The 25145-nt window shown below is 45.8% G+C and overlaps 2 protein-coding genes across 4 annotated transcripts in view; both read left to right on the top strand.

Moving 5' to 3' along the window:
- Positions 1-9217, top strand: part of LOC126650631 (inverted formin-2-like) — a 25219-nt gene extending 16002 nt beyond the window's left edge. Inside the window, exons 2-10 of one of the 3 annotated variants that reach the window (XM_050335642.1) lie at positions 1817-2225; positions 3526-3641; positions 4170-4329; positions 5096-5129; positions 6162-6303; positions 6407-6548; positions 7075-7563; positions 7642-7930; positions 9072-9217. In XM_050335642.1, the coding sequence (XP_050191599.1) occupies positions 1829-2225; positions 3526-3641; positions 4170-4329; positions 5096-5129; positions 6162-6303; positions 6407-6548; positions 7075-7563; positions 7642-7919 (1758 nt within the window). In that variant the 5' untranslated portion in view covers positions 1817-1828 and the 3' untranslated portion in view covers positions 7920-7930; positions 9072-9217. Of the gene's footprint in view, positions 1-1816; positions 2226-3525; positions 3642-4169; positions 4330-5095; positions 5134-6161; positions 6304-6406; positions 6549-7074; positions 7931-9071 lie in introns of those variants that run through there. The other 2 variants (XM_050335641.1, XM_050335643.1) reach the window with 2 other exon arrangements.
- On the top strand, positions 9105-25145 carry LOC126650630 (inverted formin-2-like). The gene is made up of 14 exons (XM_050335640.1): positions 9105-9217; positions 9992-10094; positions 10184-10269; positions 10802-10902; positions 12227-12297; positions 12408-12515; positions 13445-13515; positions 14151-14271; positions 14835-14999; positions 15692-15794; positions 16504-16662; positions 17659-18423; positions 19911-19967; positions 22609-25145. Exons 2-13 carry the CDS (start codon positions 10014-10016, stop codon positions 19964-19966), a joined length of 1887 nt encoding a protein of 628 aa, XP_050191597.1. The 5' UTR covers positions 9105-9217; positions 9992-10013; the 3' UTR covers position 19967; positions 22609-25145.

Genomic DNA, 25145 nt, shown 5'->3' with positions numbered 1-25145 from the left:
TTTATCACTTTTCAGCTGTACAGTGTGTTCTCAGATGGTATATCCACAACTTCATGTTTTTCAATTGTGGCCATCATTTTTTCAGCCAACAGAATAGGGAACAACCGGGCACTTAGCCAGCTTCTTTCTCATTGAAGCAAAAGGAAACTCTGCAAGGAGGTTTCTCTGGAGCTCTCTAAAGGAATCTTCTGTCACCGTATCCTGCTATCTCCTCCACCCCTCTGACCTCTCAATGCAGACTTTGATACTGTGAGCCGAGTGCCCCTTCCAGAGAGTCCCACCAACACCTTCTCTCTGGGAAATTGTTCAAATATCCTATCCCATGACACTTTGCATCTTTCCAAGAGGCATGTTTAGGCCTATAATATCATGCCTACCACAAATCAGTGAGCAAACCCTTTGGCTGTAAATATGCCAAGGTGTGTCTGCCAAAATGAGGTTTTGGATAAAACAGAAGCCGTGTGGCTCAGCTGTGGAGAAGCAACCAGGACCTTTTCCAACAGGGCAGTCCCCAGGAAAAATCACAAGGTAGGCTTTCAAATGAGATTACTTCCAATCAGCGTAAACCGTCCATCCTTTGTCTTGGCTGTCTGGCAAATAAAACCTTCCAGAGATTACTCAGTTTACATTTTTCAAGCCTTTTCTCTACTCACTGCAGGGCCAGAAACCCTTGTGCTGGAGCTGGGAAAGGAAAAAAGAGACTCTCCCATAATCCCTTCAGTCCCCTAAGTGCTGAGTTTTGGGGCCCAACTGGCCCCCAGGTTATTTTGAGCCCTGTGCAGGCTCAGCAGCCCAGGGGAACACAGGTCCTGTGGGCATGGCAGGGAGGAGAGGTCACGTCCGTAGATGGCTTTGGGTCCAGCTGGTTTATCCCCTTCTTGTTGGGCAAACTGTCGTCTCTGGGAGCAATTCAGCTCTAAAATGATTGCATGCAGTCCAAAAGGACTTGCATTGTATAACTAAATCACTGTGGGTCTGAAAAATAATAATCCTACCTAAAGCCGTAAAATCTGGTACCAAGAGTTACACTTGGCTTTACAGATTCTCTGTGCTGAATCAGCTCCTGACCCTCCTTGCTGCTATAACAGCTTGGCTGAACAGGCCATGCCCTCCAAGCAGATGAGCCATTGCTGCCCATCTCCAAAAAGGTGCTCTGCTGTTTTTTTCAGCCTCCTGCTCCCATCCCTGCGCTCACAACCTGTCGGGGCTCTCACATTATTATGCACAAACACCACGTTTGCAAATATATTTGTTATTACAGCAGACAGGAAGGGACTTAAGTGAGTGCTATAAAATTAACCTCAACATCAGTCAAAAGAAACAAAAGCAAAAAAAGAGCAGGGTAATTAGATGCTCTTATGAGCAGGATGTGCTCAGAATTACTTCTCCATCCCATTACAAATGCTTAGAAACTGCACAGCCTCTCCAGCACAGTGAGATTTTAAAGTGGTTTAATGGGAGTTTAGAGCTGATAATGCCACTTCCAACCTTATCCTTTCATTGCATGAAAATAGGTAGTGGCTATTGACTGGTGTAAATTGGCTACTTTTAAAGCTGTATTTGCTGGCTTGGATGTGCTAAAAGTCTCTCCATGAAGTTTTCAGACCCTGAATGTAGCATTTGTGTTTAAGGTGGGGATAATATTGAGTTTCTTCAATAGAGGGCTGGTTCCAGTGTGTTCTCTACATGCTGAAGATCTGGGACGTGCTGTAGTTGGGCTTCACATCCTGATCACTGGAGAAAAAACAGGGCTGCCGGGTAGTTTGTGCTCAGTCCAGACAAACGTCTCACTTTGTCTCTTCTTTTTTTCCTTCAGAACAAACTGTTCATGATGTCAATCAAAAAGGAAGGTGCCCACAAGAAGTGGGTGGCCCTGAAGGAGAAACTCGGACCCCAGGAGACTGATCAGTCAGAGGCCAACCTGGAAAATGCAGAGCCGGAGCTGTGCATCCGTCTCCTGCAAATGCCATCGGTGGTGAACTACTCCGGGCTGAAAAAGCGTCTGGAGAACAGCGACGATGCCTGGATGGTCCAGTTCCTGGAGCTGTGTGGGCTGGACCTCCTTCTGGAGGCCCTGGATAGGCTGTCTGGGCGAGGAGTGGCCAGGATATCCGATGCCTTGCTTCAGCTCACCTGCATTAGCTGCGTGCGAGCTGTCATGAACTCCCACAAAGGCATCGAATACATCGTGAGCAACGAGGGCTACGTCAGAAAACTTTTCCAAGGTGAGAAGACATCATCCTGCTTCATCCATCACGTGGCATGGTGGGGGGACTTTCCTTTTGCTTATCCTTCTGCCCTGCACCAGGCTTGTTGGAAATCGTTTGTCACAACGGATTAATGAGATTTTTCTGTTCTTTAAAGTAATATCACCATGAAATCACATTGCCTTTACCACCCAGTGCTGTTTCCACGCAAATATTGTCATAGTTTACTGAGAAGCTGGGGGTAAACCCAGCCTTAGCTATATGCAGGCATGACCCTTCAGTTGTCAGCAGACATTTGCTATTAAGTCTTTGTGAGCCCCAAGGGCAGAGGGAGACGAATTGAAAGGGCTTGGAGTCTGTAAAGAGGAGAGAAGGTGGTGTGGTTTAGACTCCAGAGAGCCTGTTCTCTGTTCTTCTCAGTCTGTTCTAGAAGATGGTAGGTAACACCACTTACATTCTCTTTCCATTCACTTGGCTCGTTGTTAGGTATGAAATGCATCAGGGCATCTCCTAGAACTTCTTGTACAGCACTTAATAGTGCTGGTGCCGGAAGGATGACTTCTGTGCTGCTCCACAGAGATCACAGCTGCGCCCAGAAACCCTTATCTTTTTAAAATGCATTTAGTCTGAAAGCTGGCTTGCTCCCCTCTTCAGTTTTGAAGTCCCCTTCTTTCCTCTTTACCCCACATTTTCTTAACCTTTGTGAAATATGGAGCTGACTTTTTATGCCCTGAAAAACGGGGGAGTATCCTGGGCTTTTCACTGTTTGAGCTTCTTTGTGTACTAATAAAGGAAAAATAAGATGGTCTAATCCTCTCCCTTCCAGCTCCCAGGGCTCACAGAGAAAGAGTAGTGGAAAAAGGGAATGCACGGGGACTGGTTAAAACAATTGGTCTAATTGATATGCATATTGGTCTCTTCTGCACTAAAAATAAGAGTCATTAATCGAGGAAAATGGTTCATCTGCTGTTCTAGAAAACAGCCATATGTGAAAATGGGAACTAAATTGTGTGATTGTGAGTGTTGAGATCTTGGCTGCTCTTTCAGCTTGCTACTGGGACATGGAAGAGATGAACAACTACAGGCTGCACCAAAATGCCAACAGGGTACCTGTGGCATTTACTGTTCCCACTAGAAGTTACTATCACATAATGCTATTGGGATGGGATATCTAGATACTGAGATATTTTTCTTCCCATCTTCCATGTACTGGGTCCCCTCCTTCTGTCTTTTTTCTACCACTGGTCGTAACCCATATAGCAGAAGACACTGAGAGTCATTTTATATTCTGCTTTGTTTTGTTCTGTTTTTCTTCCAGCACTTGACACAACTAATGTCATGGTCAAAAAGCAAATATTCGAGCTCCTGGCTGCGCTGTGCATTTACTCATCAGATGGCCATGCTTTGGCTCTGGATGCCTTGGACCATTACAAGGCAAGTGTTGGGTTGGAGCAGGAGGTATGGATCAGCTCCGATCCATGCAGAAAAGGGTGGGAATGAAGTTTATTTTGCATTGTTTTAGTAGAAGAAGCAGGGATTTATAAGGTGAAAACTGTAGGAAATTTGCCCTGCTCAGCAAATGTCTGTGGTGCTGTTCTGTGACTTGTCTGGACAGATGACTGCCAACCACAAGGTGTTTTCTGACAGCAAAAGCACCACCAGATCAGCAAAATAAATGGTGCCACATCCACAGTTTTCACTGCCCAAGAGCACGGGTACATGCATCAGTTATGAGAAAGCATGAAGGGATCCAAAGAGATGTTTCACTGACTTTCTCTGCCAAACGGTGCCTGCTCCATAATGTAGGAGTGCTGCTTTGACCTGCATCTTCCTGTCCTGTCCAGAGTGGGGATAAACTGAGGTTTTAAGGTGCTAATTCCATCTGAGAGCCTGCACCACAATGATAGACATTTAAGTCTATAGAGACTATTCTTGTCATAATATCACCTGTGTTATTAACAGAGTGTGAAGAACCAGCAGTATCGATTCAGCATCATAATGAACGAGCTCTCCAACACAGACAACGTGCCATACATGGTGACACTGCTGAGTGCTATCAACGCCATCATACTGGGGAAAGAAGAGCTAAGAACAAGGACACAAATCAGAAACGAATTCATAGGTAAGGATGTTTGTTGCACCTAACTTTCTCTGGAGAAAGTCAGTTGTCAAGCAGTTTTTATTTCAGAGATATCCACAAGGTGTCTGAACAGGGCTGGGGAGCAAAACTGCAAATACTAATTTTCCTCTTTCTTTTGACCTCTGTTCTCCACAACCTTTCTGTCACCAGATTTTTTTAATTTTGCTGCTTTCCCATAGCTTTGATCTTTTCTGGAATCCCAGCATCACTGTATCTCTTGAGCTTCTTCAGAACATTTCTATAACAATCTTATATCGCCACATTTCCATGTATTGCAACTCCCTGTAACAGTAGCTGAGCCATAGAAGCTGTCCCGTGACTCAGAAATTCTTTCCAACTGTTTGAATCCTGGGATCTTAGGTACCATTGTTGGGATTCACCTCATGTAATGGGAGCATCTGAGCTGATGAGCCTGGGCTCCATTTCTTTCTGTGGAGAACAAGGGACACGGGACCATGACTGATTTTAGATATCAAATTTGGGTTGAGGTCATTCATGTCCCAGAAGTGCCTGTGTCCCTCAGTAACTCCATGGGGATTGTGGTTCACACAGTTGCTGCAGATGTGTGTTGAGGTGTCCCATCATTAACCAGATGACCCTACCCACTTTGGCAGATCCATATGAAGATATTTTCACTTTTTTCTCTCTGCAAAATATATTTATAAGCATAACATATATAAAGATCACAGTAAATCAGTACCAGATAGGTCATAATGCAAATATATCTATTTTATTTTTGTCCTTCCAGGGCTTCAGCTGTTGGATGTTTTAGACAAGCTAAGGTAAGGATCATTGGTTACATTTATTTTATGAATGAGATTCACGGTGAGGTAGCTGTGAAAACTTAATACTTATAAACCTTCAGTTGCGTGAAGTGCACTGCGCTTGGGTGGAGTGGACCACTCTTGTGTGCACCCCTTACAGGGGACCAAAGGCATTCAGGCAGTGTTAAGATGCTCTTGCCAACCACAGTGTCACAGGGACAGCTGTTGGCACAGATGGCACGGACAGAGGCTCTGGGCACAGATGGAGTAGCGATGTCCTCGTTGAGGATGTGTTTCAGACTGAGCCTGGAGCAATGCTGTGGGCTCACTGAGCAGCTCACTGTATTCAAAACCACTTCACTGCTGCTGTTGGTCCCAGAAGCACCCATTTACAAAAACAATTTGCTAGTGCGCATCTGGGCATAATTTAAAAATTATGTTCTGTCAGAAGCGTCCGTGATAAATTCTAGAATGCATTTTATGTGAGTTGCAGTTATCCATGTAACTGGAATTGCTCCATCCAGCACCATAAAAATTAGGGAAGAGAAGACAATAGTGTATCAACGGTGAAGTTCTTACACAGAGTGGTTTCAAGAGTGTTGAAAAAGTTAGTTTTAGAATATCTGGGGTTTTTTAATCAAATTTTGAGTAACAGGGAAGAAAGTTTTTCAAACAGAAAGATCACTGGAATATTTTCAATTCGTCTTGACCTTAAAAAAGAAAGAAGGTGGCCCAGTTTCAAAAAGGTGGGAATGCCACTCTATTGTTACAGCTCCAAGGAGAATTCCATAGCAAGCATACACTAGGCCAGGTTATGCCATGGAAAGTCCCATTCGTTTGTATATGTTGACTGTAGGAAGAGGTATATTCAGTTCAAGAAAGGATGCACTGATGGCATCTGATCCTTTATAAATTTGGGCACAGTTGGGTACTTCGAATACTGACTGGCTGAGTCTGAGAGGCAAAGAGATAAAAACCATTTAAACGAAAACAATCATCTGAAAATTAGTGAAGGGCTCTCCAGTGAAAACGAGTGCTGTAATATTGCAGAGACATCGAAGAGGAGGATCTGCTTATCCAGTGTGATACATTTGAGGAATTCAAGGTAGAAGACGATGAGGAGTTATTAAAGATGTGTGATGGCATAAACATGAATGATCATCATGAGGTCTTTTCATCTCTCTTCAATAAAGTAAGTAGGCCCTCCCATGGGGTGCAAAGTCACACGATGGCAAAGTTAACCCACTTTGCTTGGAACCAGCCTTGCTGTGATGGAAAGCTGCCCTCTCTTCCAGGTGAGCCGCTCTCCAGTCTCCATCCAGCTGCTGTCCATCCTTCAGAGCCTGCTGCACTTGGAACCATCTCATCAGTCCAGCCTCCTGCTGTGGGAGTCCTTGGATGCCGTAGTGAACAGAGCCCTTTTGCTTGCAAATGACAGTAAGAATGGCATATCCATCCAGCCTTGCAAACTCCTCTTGTTTTACCTTGTCCCACCCACAGCCCACAACAATCTTTCCCAAATGCACAGGAAATAGTCTGTGGGACTCGGTAAGAGCTGAACAGAAGCTGGGACAAAGCTACACCTCCTGTACAGGGTCAAGTCTTGATGTGAAGCTCCAGCCATGTGGGATGGCCACATTTAGGAGTGGGCTTGGGATTCATAGTCTTGCTTTCATGGTTAATCCTCTGAGCTTTGGGTCGTGGGAGTCATTGGGAATCTGTCCTCCTTGGCATGCTGCCACTGGCACTGGCTTGTCTTGCTGGCAGGCTTTTTCAAAACAGCGTTTGTGGGCTGGGAGCCTGGGAAGGAAATTGCCTGGAAGCCAAAAGTGTAGCTGTGCAAAGCGACACCACAGAGTGGGCTCTGTGGCTCCAGGTCTGCTGCTTGGTGAGGGTTGAATAGCACGAACCAGACCAGCCTTGGGGCCCCGTTCCCTCCTCTGACCCTGACTCCTTTCCCTAGTTCAAGGGAACACAGTTGAAGAAGTCATGGAGAGGCTGCTGTCTACCAAGAAACATCCGAACAAGCAAAAGCGAGCTGAGAACCGGCTGTCTGGGAGTGCAGCTGGAGGCGCCCAGGGTGAGCCAGAGCCATGTGCACGTGCAGCCCGGGGTCCAGTGGGATCATCAAACCCCTCCAAGGCACCGACAGCATCCTCAGGGCCACTTGCCTGCGAAAAGAAGATCTCATCCTGCCAGTTCACAGGCTGCTCTGCTTCGCCAGAGATGTCTAACCCTCCACATAACACTGGATCCACCCCAGCACCTCCACCCCCACCACCTCCGCCCCCACCCTCTGGCACAGTAGCCATGAACCCCACATCCCTGATGACGAATACACCTCCAGCCCCTCCACTCCCTGGCATCCCTCCACCCCCACCCCCACTGCCTGCCATGGAGGGTATTCCCCCTCCCCCACCCCCTCCATTGCCTGGCATGGTGGGCATCCCACCTCCTCCACCCCCATTGCCTGGCATGGGTGGTATCCCACCTCCTCCACCCCCATTGCCTGGCATGGGTGGTATCCCACCTCCTCCACCCCCATTGCCTGGCATGGTGGGCATCCCTCCTCCCCCACCCCCATTGCCTGGCATGGGTGGTCATCCCTCCCCCTCCCCCTCCTTTGCCTGGCATGGGTGGCATCCCACCCCCTCCACCCCTCCTGCCTGGCATGGCAGGAGATCACATAGAAGCTATGGTGGCCTCCCAGTTCAGCTGCCCTCTTGGCATGGGCCGGCCTCCCCGCAAGGCGGTGAAGACGCCAACGCTGAGGATGAAGAAGCTGAACTGGCAGAAGTTGCCCTCTAACGTGGTGAGAGGTGAGTGGCATAAAGTCACAGCTGCTGTAGGGGTGACCCAGGGAGGAAACACTCTCCTTGAGTTTGTCAAATGTGGTTGACTCCATTTAGATACAGAACTTTCCTGATTTCCTTTACTTTTGACCTGCAGAGGTTAAATAAATAAAAGTAGTGTGGAACTACTAGTATAATACAGTAACCATTGCAACTAAATCAGTACTTCGGGATAGCTTGTTTATAACTAAAATAGTTGGAAATTAAAAGAAAAGAAAGGAAGATGGGAATATTTCCCTAATCCACCATGACATGCCTTAGGCCTGAGTCCTCAACAGGCTCTGATCTAAGTTCCCCAAACTTTCATTCCCCACTTCATCTATACTTGTATGTTGGAATATTAAAGTCATGAGTAAGAGTGCATTTGAGGATCACATCCTATATCTCTTGATTTTTGGGTTACATTTCCCTCTCCCAGTGGATGCAAAGAGGAGCATGAAACGTGAGAAGAAGCCAGGACAAGCAGTGTCAGCTTTGTCCTAGACAAGCAAGGCATCCACTGCATAGAAGCAGGCAAAGGTGAAATCTAAATAAGGCATGTTTTCAATCACAAGAACAGTAAATTGTTGGGATTATTTCAGTGGAGACTTCCAGAGGCATGTTAGGGTGCTGATTGTTTTTTAAATACATCTTAAGAAAGTACGGTGGAAATTCATTCAAGCAGTCCCATAGCCAGCATTGTACAAGAAGGTTCAATTATAACATGATAAATGGAGAAGGTCAGAGTCAGAAAATGTCCAGGTTGTGCCCAGTCCCTCAGTTAGGATGCAAGGAAGCAAAAATAACATCAGCCAGGGGACTAAAAAAGAAATGTCCAAGCTCTCCCTTATGTGGACCCAGTTTGCCCACCGTGAAGGAAAATGCAGTTGTAGAGGGAGGGATGGGGCTGTGCAGCCTCTGTGTGCCCAGTGCTGCCTCCCCTTACCAGCACATCTTGGGGTAAAGCACCAAGTTTAATTGCCCTTCAGGCCCTTTGGATCCCACCTGTGAGAATTGCCTCTCCTCAATAATGACCATTTATCTTATTTCATTTGTCTTCTGAGGAGTGTCCCTTCTAGCAACTCACTCTGCCCCAAGAGCCAGTCTGAACACTTCGTCTCTTTTTCAGAGAGTCACTCCATGTGGGCTTCGGTGAGCAGCAGCAGCGAGGAAACTATAGAACCCAACTACACCAGCATAGAGCAGCTGTTTTGCTTTCCACAACCAACCCCCAAGGAGAAGACAGCCGCCCCCGTGAAGGCGGAGCCAAAGGAGGTGAGGAGGTCCCACTCGTTCTTTTGAGTAACGATCACTGCAGACAGCTCATCTAACGCGAGATATCTTCTTTTTCTTTAATGAAGATCACATTTTTGGACTCCAAGAAAAGTCTCAATTTGAACATATTTTTGAAGCAATTTAAATGGTAAGATATGGGTCAGTTTTCGTGATAGTTGACAAAACTTTGAGCAGGTTTTGTGGTATCTGGAAGGTCCTCACGAAATCTGTTCTAGCCAATGTGCTTTGGTGGTCCATGTTACTGAATCATCTGAACATTCCCAGCTGGTCCTACACTATCTTTAAAATACTGAGTTTAGAGGTTTAGTTATGTTTTTACATACAACAGTGTTGTATGTTGGCAAAGGCATTACATTTCCATTTTACAGATAAAGTTGTGGCACAGATTCTTAGGGTGACTTAGGCTGTGAGACACATCTGGAAGTCAAATCCCTCCTCAAAACAGGTCCAATGGACAAGTTAAGAATTGAATTTCCTCTTAAGTTAATAAAAAATGCCCAGAGACAGGATCTGGAGTTGCAGGATTCATCTCTGGCCTGGAGTCACTTGACCAGGGCCAGAAACAAAATTTGGGTCATAGCAGAGATCCAGGTCCTAATTCTAATTTAATTATGGGGAGGTATCTTTCCTTTTGGATTATTGTGGCTCTCACTAGGGAAAGCACAGAGTGCTTGCACTGATAAAAGTCTTGGTAGTATGTGGTAGTGAAAGAGTTCTTTGGGTGATGGCTGCCTCTGCTCCTCCTCCCTGCAGCTCCAATGAAGAGGTGACTGCCATGATCCAGAATGGGGACCGGACCAAATTCGACGTTGAGGTTCTGAAGCAGTTGCTGAAGCTGCTGCCTGAAAAGCATGAGGTCAGGAGGAAAATGGTACCCTTACCAGAGGTTCACAGAGCTGAACACACAGTGCAGTCCTGCAGCCTTAATTCTTTATTTCCCATTAGATAGAAAACCTGAAGGCCTTCAAAGAAGAGAAATCAAAGCTAGCAAATGCAGATCAGTTTTATCTCCTCCTCCTTCAGATTCCCAGGTAAGGATGTTGGTCATGAACTTCAGCCCAGTCTTTTTCTTGGTTTACCTCTGGGAAGTTTAAGTTTCTTTATAGGAGCCTCACAGACCAACACTGAGGGGTATAACTGGATTCCCTCTTCCACCTCAGAGCTGTCCCTTTCCCTATTAGCCTCAGATGGAGAGCTCTTCCTGCTCCAGCACCTTCTCTCCCTCTGAAGTAGCAGAAGCTGATCCAGACCCAAGGAGGCTCCATAACTTACTGAAAGGCAGTGCCAAATGCCATGCCAAGAAGGGGGAGCCCGTCTCTCACACGGTGGTCAGTCTTCTCTTTGCTGATCACAGTGTGTCAGCAGAATCTACATCCCCACTGGCCCTCAGGGCGAGGGGCAGCTCTTCGCCTCCCTCTGCAAGCAGCAGACAATGTTTTGATGTGGATGTGGTTGGCAGCAGTGCTGTGGGCTGGCATGGACTTGCTGGTGGTGTGGGAAGAGGGCTGCTGTGGTGCCCAAGATCCCAGTTTCTTTACACTGTGAATCAATCTCCATCCTCAGCTACCAGCTGCGCATTGAGTGTATGCTGATCTGTGAAGAGACCACTGTCGTGCTGGACATGATTCAGCCCAAAGCTGAAGCCATCAGGAGAGCCTGCGAAGGTAAGTGACCTGAGCTTATTTCTGGATCTGATTCATGACAGGAAGCTTTAATCCCCACCCAAACTCCCCTGGAGCACTGCACTGTTAACCCCAAACTGGAGCTCTGCAATATTACTACCCAATCCCCAAAGAACTCCCCTGTGGTCCATTCACTGGTTCGCTGCAGCACATGAGGTGCAGCAGTAGGTACCAATGATGGTCAAAGCCCTTAACAGAACCAAAGATCATTTTCCCCTATCCTCAGCCCTCTTTTTCTGCAGCAGATGTATTCCTCTGAAACAATGGTGAAGTGCTGGAAACTTGTCGGCCCTTTCAAAGGAGCTGAATTTAGAAAGCAGAGCTGGCCCCATTGCATCTAATTCATCCATCCAGCATTATTTGCCAAATTAAGACCTTCGTACAGCAATTTTCTCTGCTGCCAGAAAAGCCCACCCCAAACTTCCCCCAGAAAGTAGTGGTGCTTTAATATTTCCCTGCCTACAAATGGAACCAGAAGAATAAATTTGTTATTTTGGGTTATAAAACTGCTGATGCTCAAATTTGGCGAGTACATGGGGAGATTATGCAATAATAGGTTTTGGCTTCCTATGGCAGAAACCTCTGGTCCCACTCCACTGAGAGCAGGATACTCTTCTTGGCACTGTCAAAGTGTTACCTGTCCTAAAGAACTGGTTCCCCCAACTCCTGCTGTGGGTCTCTCCAGCTAGCATTACAGCTGCTTGCTGGGATAAACTGAAGCTTTCCCAAAAAGTGTCTTCCCAGCAGCCCAGCTGTCCTTTTGGAGCTGCTCTTGACTCAAAGCTGAGTGCTTCAGAAAGCACACTGCAGCAGCACCCTGCCATAAGAGCGAGGACAGGGACTGTACCCTTCATGCCCAGGTAATGATCACCTCCATCGTGCGAGGCCAAGAACAGGGTGAGAGTGTCTGGTTTTAGCAGCTGGCAGATAATCACAGGGCTGTCAGAGCTGGCTTCACTGCACAGCTGAATGGAGTTGGCAGGATTAAATTTGCAGCCCAAACACTGGGGCACTTCCAAAGAAGGCAGTGAGTTGAAGCCTGTAAGTGAGGAGGGTCCAACTCCAGGTTATTTGTTGTTAGGAAGGAGAGACCAGATTAAAGACAGAAACATAAGTCAACAAAAGCTTGTGCAACCTGTGGAATTGAATCTATTTAAACCAGTTTCTCTGCAGGTTGGGCCATTGGGCTGCAAAGCTGAAATACCAGATTTGATTCAGTGGAATTCAGAATCCCAGTTTCAGTACAGTGTAGGAAATGTTCTGGTGTAACAGAGGCTTTTGCTTAAAAGTCCTTTATGTTTTTCAGATCTTCTGACCAGTCATCGCCTGCCGCTCTTTTGCCAACTGATTCTCAAAGTTGGAAACTTCCTGAACTACGTAAGGGCTTCTTTTGTCTTGCCCTCACCCATTACAGTCTGTGAATGATCTCCTTTAGGGTTGTAATTTGGGTGGACACGAGTTACCTGTGCTTTCTTTCTCTTTTGTAGGGAAGTCACACAGGCGATGCTGACGGGTTTAAGATCAGCACTTTGCTCAAACTAACAGAAACCAAAGCAAACCAGACCCGCATTACGCTGCTCCACCATATTCTAGAGGTACCACTGCCAAGTCCTGCACAGTAGGGAAGAGGGAGGTTTTATTATAGATGAACCATTTGTCCTACTCCCAGTTAATGCCATATGCTCGTACTCATACCCTCCCTGGCTACCCACAGAATGTCACAAGTCAGGAGCGTTTGAATCACTTTGGCTGGTGGAGGTTGCTTGTTGTCACTACTCAGGAATCTCCTCAAGACTTGCTCTGATTCCCTCCATCATCTTTCCCCACAGTGTCTGGAACTTCCTTTTTCATATTTGTGCAATCTGCACATCAGCAGCCGCAAACCACAGAGCACATGGCTGCCAAAGCTGTCCCTGGCTCATCTGTACCCATTCAGCCTTTCTGCCTTTCCACGGCCTCTCCCTTTTCCATCAGACTATGCTCAAGCTTTTCATGCTACTTTTTAAGGTCCTGTGACTTTCTTACTCCCTGCAATGCTGTTTTTACCTTTTTTCTGAATGCTCTGCTATGCCACTTTCATTCATCAAGGTCCCTCTGTTCTGGCTATACATGTTCAAGCACCACTTTAGCTGGCAGTAGCTTCAGCAAGGACAGCTGAGAAAGTGAAGGATGTAAATAAGATTCAAGGCCTTTTAGTACCCTCCTGGGACCGTAGGAAGTGTCAGACTGCATCAAAGTCCTGCCTCCTCCCATGCTCAAGAGTAGGTGTCTCAGAAAAGGGCAAAAGAAGAGCTTAGCTTTGCTTTGAACTATGAGTATTTCTCAGGGTTCTGTGCTCTTGTATGTTTTTATAGCCCAGAGAAATGCTTTTCCTCTCCAAATGTGCAAACTACAGACAGCTGGGCAGCAGCAGGTCATGGCACAGTCATCCTTCCTGGAGACTTCTGCCTCTGTTCCTTCCCCCCAGCTTCCCCTCAGCTCCTGCCACACAGCAAATAACTCTTCTTTCTCTCTTCCTCTTCAGGAAGTAGAAAACAGCCACAAGGACCTACTGGAACTGCCAAAGGATCTTGAATATGTTTCAAAAGCAGCAGGGTAAAATTGTGTGTCACTTCCTTTTAATTAAAAACAAAAATAAATCGCATGCACATCAACAATATACCAGAAATTAGGACACACACAGCTGGCATAGCAAATTAACAAGATGGCATCTTATATAGTTTGAACCAAAAGATTTGGTTGATGAATGTTGAAAGCCCTTTAATATATAATAATTCTACTACAGCTGGCAACACTTAGGGCTGAAATTTGCAGAGCATTCAGTTAAAGCTGCCTTCCATACCCTTTCAAAATGTTCACTGCCTTTGTGGTAGCAGGAGTTTGTGAAGGTCAGCTACCCAGAAGCATTCTGAAGTGCCTTTGGCCAGGGGAAGTGAGCTAATGCTGAGCACTCCAGGTGGAGAACAGTGCTGTGAAGAGGTGGACTTTTTTCGGCCTTCTATCCAATACACAAAGTTTCAGGTAGACCTGACAGTCTTTCCACAAGTGCTGTGGAAGGAAGCTGTTTTCCATGAGCTTGGACTGTATAGAGAGTTCAGAGCTCAGGTTTCAGTTCAGTGAAGTGGTGGGAAGTAGAGGGACATCCAAACCACCAGCTCAGACTTGCCCACTCTTTGGTCAGCACGAGATGCTGGAGTGTCAACTAATGGTGGGGTTCTGTATGATTTCAGAATTAATCTTGATATCATACGCACGGAGTCCGGTACCAATTTAAAGAAGTTGCTGGAGCTTCAGCGGAAAGTCTTATCATCAAATGATGATGTGAAACAACAGTACGAGAAACCAATCCAGGTCAGTAATGGAGCTCACTTAGATCTCCCTCCTTACACACTCAGAAGCTGTGCGTGGTACATTTGCAGCTGAGGAGGCTCATGAGAGGAGGGGAAATACTGCCACAAGACACGCTCTGAGATTTGGAAATAGGCTGCAGTGCCACACAAACCATTGCTGTGCATTTGCCAGCTCCGCCCCAAAACAACATACCTTTGGTGAGGCCATTTCTTGAGGTGCATGCCCCAGCTGCTCTGTCCATGCTTTTGTGTGACTTCTCACTTGAAGATGTTCACCCTCTGTGGGGATCACCAGAGTAAAGCCCTTTGCTCAGGATTAAGCTTTGCATGGAGCTTTCCATGTCCTGCTCAAGCCAACCCTGTAAACTGGCACAGGCCAGTTTGCCAGGAGCAAAAATCATCTGCAAATCTTTGTTTCTTCCCACCTGCTTCCAATAAGTTCTGCTGCAGTTAAAAGGCAGGACCCAGAGTCCTGCTCCAAGCTCCTATATTCTTTCTCTGCAAGTGCACTTCACTCCTCGTCCTCTGGATGGTGTTTTACTGTGTGTATTTAATGTGTTTCAGGATAGCATTGATGCCTCCAAAAAGCTGGAAGAAGAATTTGAAACCATTGAAAGGAAGAGAGAAGAACTTGCAAATTACCTCTGTGAAGACCCAAGCAAGTTGTCCTTAGAGGACATATTTAGCATCATGAAGACCTTCAGAGATCTCTTCATCCGAGCCCTGAAGGTTGGCATGATGCTGAGCATCCCTAGTACTGGCACATCCTCCACTGCAGTAGCCAGGCATGGGATGGGCACCAGAATCTGGTGGAGGGAAAATGCTGGTTATGGGCTCCTCCTTTTGGCACTTGGTGTGAGGCACCCAGTGAAGCACTGTCTGAACCCTTCTCCACTGCATCCTCATGCAGTGCTGGTGCTCCTGACCTGGCCCATGCCCTGGTGATTTGGGATTTTGGTGCAACTTTGGCTGCAGAATGAGAAAGATACTTTTGGGCCAAACGTGAAAATTTTAGAGGAAGGTAAAAACTTGTAAAACTGAACCCTTTGCTTCAACCTGAGCTAACAGGCTCAGAAAGGGTACATGTAGTAAAAAGCCACCCGTTTTGAGAAAACTGTGGATTCAGTATTTTCCACTTTAACTTCAGCGAAAGGTTAGACAGAAGACGAGCACACTGGTAGGTGGCTGTGTTAGGCATATCACCACTGCCACCTCCAACTGGGATGTGGCAGAGTCCTGGCCAAGCCAGCAGGCCCCTCTCACCCTCTTGGCAAAACAGCCCTTATTCCCAATGCCCATTACATTTATTGCACAGGATAAGGCCAGAATTTTTCCTCCTTTATCTATAGATCTTCTTTCTCTTCATCAGCTTCTAGCAGACGTTTAGCCAACCTTCTCATGCCCCTGTTACCTCACTGCAGGAAAACAAGGACAGAAAGGAGCAAGCTGCCAAAGCAGAGAAGAGGAAAAAACAGCTGGAAGAGGAAGAGGGGAAGAGACAAAAGGGAGAAAATGGAAAAGTCAGTGAGTATCTGAAATGGCTTCAAAAAAGAGAGATGGAGCCATAGAAGCTCTTTGCTGGTCCTGCTTTAATGGACTAGTAGTGGCAATTTATTTTGTGGGTTTCCAGGTGCCAGCTGACTAAAGGCTTTTAGGTGTCTTAGAGCCATAGCTAAGAATTGACTTTCCACTGTTGCAGCTGGGCAGAGAAGTTAATTTTAGGTTTGCTGACTGAACAGCAGAAGAAAAAAAAAAACCACAAATTAAAACATTTCAGTTAACTTTTTCAGTTTCTAAACAACTTTTGAATACCAAATCTAACAAGAAATTTGTCTTCTCCTCCAAGATCCTTGTACACACTTGAATAATTTCTCTTTATCACAGACTACTGATGTCCCAAAAATCTTGCATATAGCTTTTATAACTTTCATCTCTGGATGAAAACGAAAGACTGAAAAAGACGATTGGAAGAAGCTGAGAGGATAGAAATATAAAATTTATTTTCCCTCCAGAAAAAAAAAAAAAAAAGACCCCACTAACATGCATAGGAAACAGGGAAACTTTGGAATAAATGCCTTTTCTTCATGCAGGGCACACTGCTGTGGGATCACAGAGCATGAGCTGCTCCCAGGCCTGATATTGGTGCCTTGCTCTTGCCCAGTGGTTGCTTGTACTGGGACAGCAGTACCCACCCCATGGGCAATTTTAACACCCATCTCTCTCTCTCTCCCAGTTAAGAAGGGTTTGGGGAAGCAGGACGAGGTGTGTGTCATCGATGCACTGCTAGCCGACATCAGGAAAGGGTTCACACTGAGAAAGACAAAGAACAGACATGAGTCAGATGCAATTCCTAAACCCTTGTCTGAGGAGAGCCCGGAGGAAAGCCAGTCTGGTAAGGACACAGACCTGACTGTACTGCAGCTATTCATTCCCATCTGCCTCTGAGCCTGAGCCAAGCACGCACCAGCAAGAAGCCTTTGCATTTGCATTTGGGGCATTTTATTTAGGAAGGCTTTGCAGCCAGTGCTGACGAGAAGAGGAGCACAGAGCCTTGAGCTGTTGCCAGACAGATCTGTTCCAGTATTAGCAGGAATTTGGAGCAGTATGGCCTTGCACCTGTGCTGATGAGCCCTCTGAGATGCTTGATCCATGTGTCAGCCACAGCACCATGCTGATGGGACACTGGTGTCATCCCCACACAAGTCCCCTCCACCCTGTTGAGTCTCAGTGTGTCACTTCCTTGGAGTCTGCTGCACCCCATCCTAGTCTATGCTTGGGAATCTGAAGAAGCCCTTAGAAAGATTAGAAACCCTATTTGCAGAAGTACCCAAGTTCTTTATGTGCTTGTGAGGAGACAGCCCATGGGTTTAGCTTTTCTTTGGTCTCTTGACCTCAGTGTTAGAGCACAGTAGGTAAGTCCAAGGACATTGGTCTGCCATAGAGCCCATGGCTTCCCTAGACCTGTTCTGCAAGGGCAGGATTAGGCTGGTTAATGGGCAGCTCTGAAGTCCTCACACAGCCAAGCCAGCAGTCCACTCTGGTTCAGGACCTTGCAGGTTCTCGCTTCCTGCCACAGACTTTCAGGCCTCCTTGCAATTCCAGGAGCTTCCATGGAAATCAGTCAGTTGGCAGCAAAGACACACCTGATGAAAACAAAGCGGGGCCTTTGCTGAGCTGGAGCCTTGTAGTCCAGCCAGGGTGACCACACTGGTATAAGGGGGGAGGTACAGGGAGGATAAACTAGTGCTGCCTCTGCATAGGTGCTTTAGGATCAGTGCTCCCTCCACAGGCAGCTGCTTACCTGTAACCTCTCCAGTGGCAGAAGCATCTTGGTTGATCCCTGGTGCAGCTCAGCAGCTGTGGCTGATTGCATGTTTTTTGTTTAAAGGAAAGAGCATTAAGGATCCACAAGCAACAGGGAAGCAGATGAATGATCAGACCAAGCAAAACAAGAATGGCCATCCCTCAGAAAGCACTCCCCCCTCAGCCACTGCCCTGATGGAGATGGATGGAGGTGTTACAGATGCTTCAGCTTCAAACCAGGTGTTACCTAAAAACAACACTGGAGGAAGTTTGCCGTTGGAGTCCCAGACCGAAAGCCCGTCCGTGAGATTGGTGGAAGCTGATGGGGCTGGTCAGCTTGTGCCTGGCACTGGGACGGAGCAGACAGACAACTGGGCAAGCCTCCAGCCGAGCACAGAGGGCAGCTCCATTACCTTCTCTTTGGCTGACACAGGCACGAGGATAAGCTTTGTGAGCAGCAGTTCAGCCACTGCTCTGAGAGACCAGCTCAGCTGGACTAATGGGTCCCTCTCAGAAGGCCAGGACAAGGAATGCCCAGCTGATGGCTCAGAGAGCTACAGGCTGGCACAGGAGCCAGAACCCCAGCTGAGCAAGACCGGGACGGACCCCGGCAGCGCTCCCTGCAGTGAGGCTCATCAGGCAGAGTCAAAAGAGATGACAAAGGAAAACGAAGACCCTGGTACAGACTCGCTGTTGGACACCTCTCAGGAGAAGTCCTTCTCAGAGGAGCCAGCCACTGACTCCTCTTGTTCAGCAACACTTCCCCCAGAGCAAACTCACACCGACAGGGAAAAGCAGAGGCCACCTGGGAAACGAAAGAAGAAGAAGAGGCACAGCAAAAGCTACTCAGGTAGCCTATGTCATAAATAGCCCTCGGGAAGTGACTTCAGTGTGAGAGCCCTCCTCAGATATTTGTATATAGCTGTTCCTCCCCACTTCAAGGCCCAATGCCACCTGCCCCTAGAGCCACACTGTCTCGTGGAGCTTGTTATTTTTTAAACCTGAAAAAGCCAAGCATAGTTCATTCGCTTGACATTTATAAGTAGTTTATAAACGGGTAATGATGAATCAATAATTTAAAAGCCCATTACACATACGCAGTAAAGATGGCAATAAGCACATCTGTCAAGTGTGCTAAAGACAGCTACAAGGCATGGTTATGTGCAAACAAGAGCTTCATTAGGCTCCAGAGCAGTGATTAAGAGCATTTAATACTCAGTACTTAATCAGCGATGGCCCCCTCTGAACTACTTATAAACACATAAAGGCAGCAACATCAGTGCTGCCATGGGGTTGTTTGGTTTTTCCCCTGCTAAGCCTCCTTGCAAGAGCACTTTGCCTGACAGCGTGCCCCAGGGGTACTTTAAGTAGCTGCTAAACATCAGGCCCTCAAACCATTACTGCAGGGTGAGGGGAAAACTCATTAAAAGTCATTAAAAAAGAGCATCTTGCTGATGCTTCTGCAAAGGACCCTGTTTGACCGGCCAAATTGGGCTGCCCTGCTGGTGTTGGGAGAGGGCTCAGCTGCCAAAGCCTCACAGGTCTCCACCTCACAGCAAGAGTCCACAGCCAGTCCCGAAACTGGGAAGAATGTCCCAGTGCTTTGGACTATACCGAGCTGAAGCCACCTTTGGGTGGCTAATTAATCCCAAATTAGAGACACCTCATAGAGAAGACATGTGGGTCTGTCAGCCTTTAGAAAGATACAATATACTGTCCAAAACCTGTATCCTGAAAGATCCTGGGGTCAAACAAATAGGCATGAAAGTGGGATAGTCTCTTTTTATCAATGTTTAGTGTTTTTCCTTCCAAGGGAAGTGGAAGAGAAAGGAAAGAATGGTTTGAGCACCCATTTCTGAGAAAGACAGCATGGGTAGAGCAGCAACCACAGACGACTTACCTTTTAATGCAGCATACCCCAAGGCTGTAGTTATTTACCTTTCTAAACCTGACACTTTCCCCTAGTTAAAAACAAGCCACAAAATAGAAGTGGTTTCCTAGAACTTGCTTCCCAGGAGGCAGCAGGAGGAGCTGCAGCAGCAGGAGCATCCCATGCTCCCAGCCCTGGCGATGTTTTCCTGACACCTGACATTAGTACTTCTGTCTTAAGACCCCATCCTGCAAAAGCCACATGGTTCCCTGGGCATCCAGGGATGGCATCAGAGGGGTTGGAACCAGGTGGTCTTTAAGGTCCCTTCCAACACAAACCATTCAATGATTCCATGTTCCTAGGAACATCTCTGCTATTAGACAGCGTTTTCATCATAAAAAGTTCCCTGTTACCTTTGCCTTGCCATGACCAGATATATTTAGTGTCTCTCTTTTGTTTAAAAGCAGAGGTTGAGAGTGATACTGGAGATAATAAAACAAAAAAAGGTTGTGTGACACAATGAGGTATGTAAACTCACAAAGGTGTTTTTATGTGAACTAACCACTGCATTGGGACTTCACAGACCTAATCAGTATTCAGCAAATCAGCTAAGCTTTTTGTCTTTGTGTCTAATCACAAATACATGTGAAATAAATTTGTTACTCTGATTTTTACTCTCCAGGGTGTTGATCTTGCGTTGAGTGGAGTCAGTGCTGACCTCCCTTCGACACAAGATCACAGCCCACATGTTCATCCTCTGTGTCAGCAGCAACCAAACTGCCTTTCCCTGCAAATAATTAAAAGTCATTATTCTAACCAAGTAATCAAACCTCTCGTGATGAAAAAAGTCCTTGCTTTGATCCCATTATTTTCCCAAAAACTGTAAAAATGCAATTTCAGTACTTACCTCCGGCTAAGAACGGTTGGTTTGCTGGTGGGTAACCACTTTCTGCAGCACTATTTAAATATGGCTATCTGGAAAAGGGAATAAAACACTGGACTCAGGGACAAGTACCTGTTGGGGCAAGATACCAGCTCCCACTCAAAGCTAAATTCGACTCCAGAGTTGCACACAAGTTCCCTGTATCCTTCACTGATGCTGGCAACATATGGTTGCCCCTCAAAAGGAGTTTCAGGATGAGACTCTCATTTGCAAAACTTTGTCTGTTTTTACAGCAAGTGGAAAGAAAAGCAAGAAAAAGAACCAACCGAAACACTCACTGTACTGAAATTGCATAGTTATGCGTTGCCCTTTCCATGCTGATGAGCATCTCTTATGAACTAAATCAATATTGTCAAATTGCTCTTTGTCTCATTTCCTCAAAGGAATGTATTTATTCTCCAGCATCCCCAGTTCCCTGGGGCTGGGAGCCCAGCTGGGAGCTCTGCTCCCACACAGCCCATCAGCCCCAGCCCCTGGGATGGCAGCACAGAGGAACCTGTGGAGGATTTCCCCACAGGACTGCTTTTGTTCATGCACCTGGATTATCATTTCTAGCAAGAGAAAATGAGATATACATTGGGTAGTTGCAGTCCTGACTACTCCTGCCCTCGTCTCAGCACTTTCTGTGCAGTACCACAGGATTACATTAACTGGAAGTAGCTCTGTTGGTTTAGAAATCCTAAGGAAGATTTACTGCAGGAGCAGAAAATAGTAGCAGTGAAGGATAGGTGGGAAGTACATCAGGACCGGTGCTCGTGCTGCACTGGGAAGGCAGCTGGAACTGTGAGTTAAGCTTATTAATACATATTATAATTAATATATTGTATGTATTTATACATAATACAAATTATGTATTTTTTTCAAGCTATGGGGTTCCAGCATGCAGGCTTAAAAAAAGTAGTTTTTGAAAAGTTAAAAAAAAAAAAGAAAAGAAAAAAACACAGACAGCTTTGCTTTGTCCTTAAAAAGACATAGGACTGCAACACAGAGGAAGGCTTGGACAAACGGTGCCTTTATGAAGTGGCCAAGTGAGGCAGGAGTTTCAGTGCATCCTTGGAATGCAGCACCTGGCATCACACCCGGAGCACCTACGTGGGCTTCAATGCCAGGAGGGCAGAGATGAGCTGCACCTTGAAATCTACAATTCTCTTTTTCCTCTCTGTCAGATTTTATGTCACAGAAAAAAGAAAAACATTTGCTTCTCTTTGTCTCCCACCACAGTGCTTCCTCTCCCAAATGCAGCTCAGGTCCATCCCTCTTCAAATGACAGATTCAGCAAGCCTAGAGTGCTCCCATTCAATCTTTTTAAGTAGGATGTTCTACCTGATTTTTTTTTTTTAATTTTATTCTATGTTTTGGCCCAAGCACACATGATCTGTTCAGGTCACCACTAGTTCTAGTTTGGTACAGGATATTGCAGATATTGAGTTCTGGTCTCACCTTGACTGTGTCTTGTTACGCAGAAATTTCTGTAGTAATGTTGATGTTCCTTAAATGTCAGATTTGTCACCCAAAGATTAGCATCCCACATTATCTTCATATTCCTGAAAGAAATGGTTAGTTGGCTTTCCTCTGGAACCAATGTACAGGTGGGTATACTGTGTTTGTGTGCACACTGGTAATATCTGAACTCATTTCCAGCCAAATCCAAAAAAAAAGCTGGAAGAATGTCCATTTAACAAAGGTGACAGTCAAACAGAGGAGGAACTGTACAAATGCCTGAACTGAGGAGAGATGCTCTTTGAGTTTCCTTGCCTTAGACCCTAGAGAATTCCTACAGACAAATACTCACGTCATGCAGCTTCCCTGTTCTTCTCCTCCCATCTCTATGTCACTTGGAAAAGTTAGAATAAAGACAGGCCCTGAAAGCGTTAAGCATGGAGTAAGACAGGCTCTTAAAAGTGTCAGTGTGCTGCCCCAGCCTTCTGACAGTCCTGCTAAATCCTCTGGATTTAGTAAGTTCAGCTATTTAATATCTAGAAAGATAAATGTTGTTGGACCAGCTTAAAAGCGAAGTTACCCAAACTCTTGAGTGTCAGGGTTGGTTCTGGAAACATGAGGTTTTTATTAAATACATACAATTCTACCTGTTTTCAGGTTATCTGAAGAACAGATGAAACCGGTTTCCCTAGAAGCGCCCCACCTGTTAGGTACACATGCATGCAAAAAACACACTTCTGTTCATAGTTGCAAATAATTTGTATTTCCCCCTCCTCCTGCAGGTGTCACAGCAAGGCAGAAGGTATAAGAGAGACCAAGTGAACCACTCTCATGTCCCTGGAGCACTGCCAGCTTGCCAGAAACCAGGTTCTGCATCGATGAAATGCCACCACGGACACCTTCTGCCCCGCCTAGATGCACCACTTCTCCTCCTGCAGCCTTTCTCTCCCCTCCTGAGGACCTAAAGAGCCTCCCCAGAGACCTTGGACCCCTCAGCCCGTGCCTAACACCAGGCACCTGGGAAATGGGGGATGGTTCTGCATATGGCAGCAGTGAAAGGGTCAGACCTTTTATTCACCATCGTGGAAGCCGAGTCTTTTAACCTGCTCTTAAGCCAAACTCCTCTTGAAATGACAGCTGAGTGTGGCCTAAGAATGGACTACAGTGTTTAGCCCTCAGAGAAACGTTAAAAATAGCAGTGCCTCAACTAAATTAAGGGTATAAATTAAGCAGTGGCTGTACCACCACAGGTGGAAGTGTGTTAACTCCCTCTTCTCATCACCCACTGACAATTTATATTGGATCAGGTCCAAGACCCAGATCAGACAAATGTATTTTTACTCTCAGTCATTTAAAGCAAGGGAAATCAGTTACAGGGAGGGGAAAAAAAAAGTAAAATAAAAAAAAAGATATATTTTAGTAGGCATATGGCCATATAAACAGTGTGTGGTTCCTACATAATGCTTATGTGCAATTAAGTTGAAGCACGTCAGTAGTCTTAAGTAGTCTCGTCACACACACTGAAGTGTCCATCAACTTTTGGAGAACCAGGGCCCTAGTTCCTCTTATTAAAGCAACAGGAAGAGGTTTTCCAGAGTGCTCTGCTGGACACATTTTCAGCTTATCCTTTAGTAAATCTCTGGGTTTGACTTCTTTTGTCAGCTGCTTGCACTCAAGAGTCTACATCCAAGCTGCAGAATGTTTTGAGTCATGTTACTTTGGCTTTAAAACTGGGACTGTGCAGTATTGTGTTTTCAAAATACAGAGCTTTATTTCTCGAGTTTTGTAATAACACTGTATCATAGTTTTGTACATATCTGTCCATTTTAAAAGATCTATGTTTGTTGAATCTATAGTGTGATACTGTGCTGAAACATGAATCAAGTGGAAGAGCTCGGTACATTTCAGAACTATTCTTTTATATTGCAACTCACTGTGGCTAGACTAATGTGCAGGCTAAAGCTTATTTTGCTTTGCTTAATAGGACTTGTAACGTCCTTGTAACACTGGAAACTTAGAAATGAAACTAAGAATTAAATCACTGATTTGCTTTAACCAAAGCATCGCTATGAGCATATTGAGAACCGGTCAACAAAAGCAGAGATGAGTTGAGAGCAAACATGTGGGCAGATTCAGTGCAGGAGACCCTGCAGAGCAGCACAGCCCCATTGCAGCAGAAAGCTCATTCCTGCTGGAAGAAACAGGCATACCCCCACCATTCCCTGCAGAACCATGTCACTCTCTCCAGGTTTGACTTGCAGGACTGTCTCCATCACATTTACAGGTTTTCCCTTTTCTCCCCTCTTTTCCAGTCTCAGAGCACATCACCCAAGCATCATCTTTTTGCTCTTCAGTCTAGCTCCTCTGCTCTTGGACTAGACCCCAGGCTACAAAAATCTGAGTATGAGATGCATTTTCCCAGCAGCTTTGCAACCTCCAGGTTTCCAGCAAGAGCCTGCAGCCCAGGCTGGCAGTGCACAGCCAGCTTCCTCCTCACCACCCCACTGGCTTATTAACAGGAACAACATCATTTGGAGGTGCAGGACTGGGGAACAAACAGGTTTTTTGTCTAACAAACAGGTTTTTTAGTCTGTGTAACAACACAGGTTTTCTGTGTTACCTAGGGAACCTTGCCTGCTCATGACCCACAAGCTGCTTGCTTCAGATGCTGCAGCATGTGTCCATTTCTACACCTGGGTCTTTCAGCTTCCCCCATTTCCACCCAGAGAGAGCAGCTCATTTCCACAGAGAGAAGTTTTTTTTCTCTATGTTCTTACCTTGGCCTTCAAAGAGAGTGTTTGGCATTATCTTCCCACTGCCTTTAAGAGTTTACAGAGAAATGGGTAATTTTGAGCCACTGGAGGCTCTTTGTTTAACAGTCATCTGTGAAAACTATATTATCTATTCAGTCACATCCCAATAAGCAGACTCAAGCACAGCATTTATAATTTATTACTCCAGAGCAGCTCTGCTTCCATTACAGTGGTTATTCAAGAAGAGCAGGGAAACAGAATCAGAGCAGGTCAAAGACTGATGCTGAACTGAGATGTGCAGTTTTACTCCCTTTGTGACATTGAAATAAAGCTCATAATCCTGAAGATTTTTCAGTGGTTGCAAGGCCAAATTAATTGCCAGTAAAAGAAAAATCACTCATAACTACTTTGACAAGACTGTGGTCATTTAAGCTAACGGTGAGTTTGGACCTCAAAAAGAATTCTTGTGGTATATTACAGCAACTGCACATGGACTCCAGTATGTAAACCAGGCTGTGATCACCACAAGTTTCTTGCTGCCAAATAAATGCATATTCCTTAATTAA

Source organism: Myiozetetes cayanensis, unplaced genomic scaffold, assembly GCF_022539395.1.
Source record: "Myiozetetes cayanensis isolate MyiCay16 unplaced genomic scaffold, myiCay2020 scf6-25, whole genome shotgun sequence".
Lineage (NCBI taxonomy): Eukaryota > Metazoa > Chordata > Aves > Passeriformes > Tyrannidae > Myiozetetes > Myiozetetes cayanensis.
Note: the sequence above shows the minus strand (reverse complement) of the source record. Positions and strands in the feature narration are given on the sequence as shown.

Coding starts and splice junctions, on each gene's coding strand:
- LOC126650630 (XM_050335640.1), top strand. CDS start 10,014: ATGATCCAGAATGGGGACCGGACCAAATTCGACGTTGAGGTTCTGAAG. Junction 10,270..10,801: donor CTCCTCCTTCAGATTCCCAG/GTAAGGATGTTG, acceptor CTCCATCCTCAG/CTACCAGCTGCGCATTGAGT. Junction 15,795..16,503: donor GGGAGAAAATGGAAAAGTCA/GTGAGTATCTGA, acceptor TCTCTCTCCCAG/TTAAGAAGGGTTTGGGGAAG.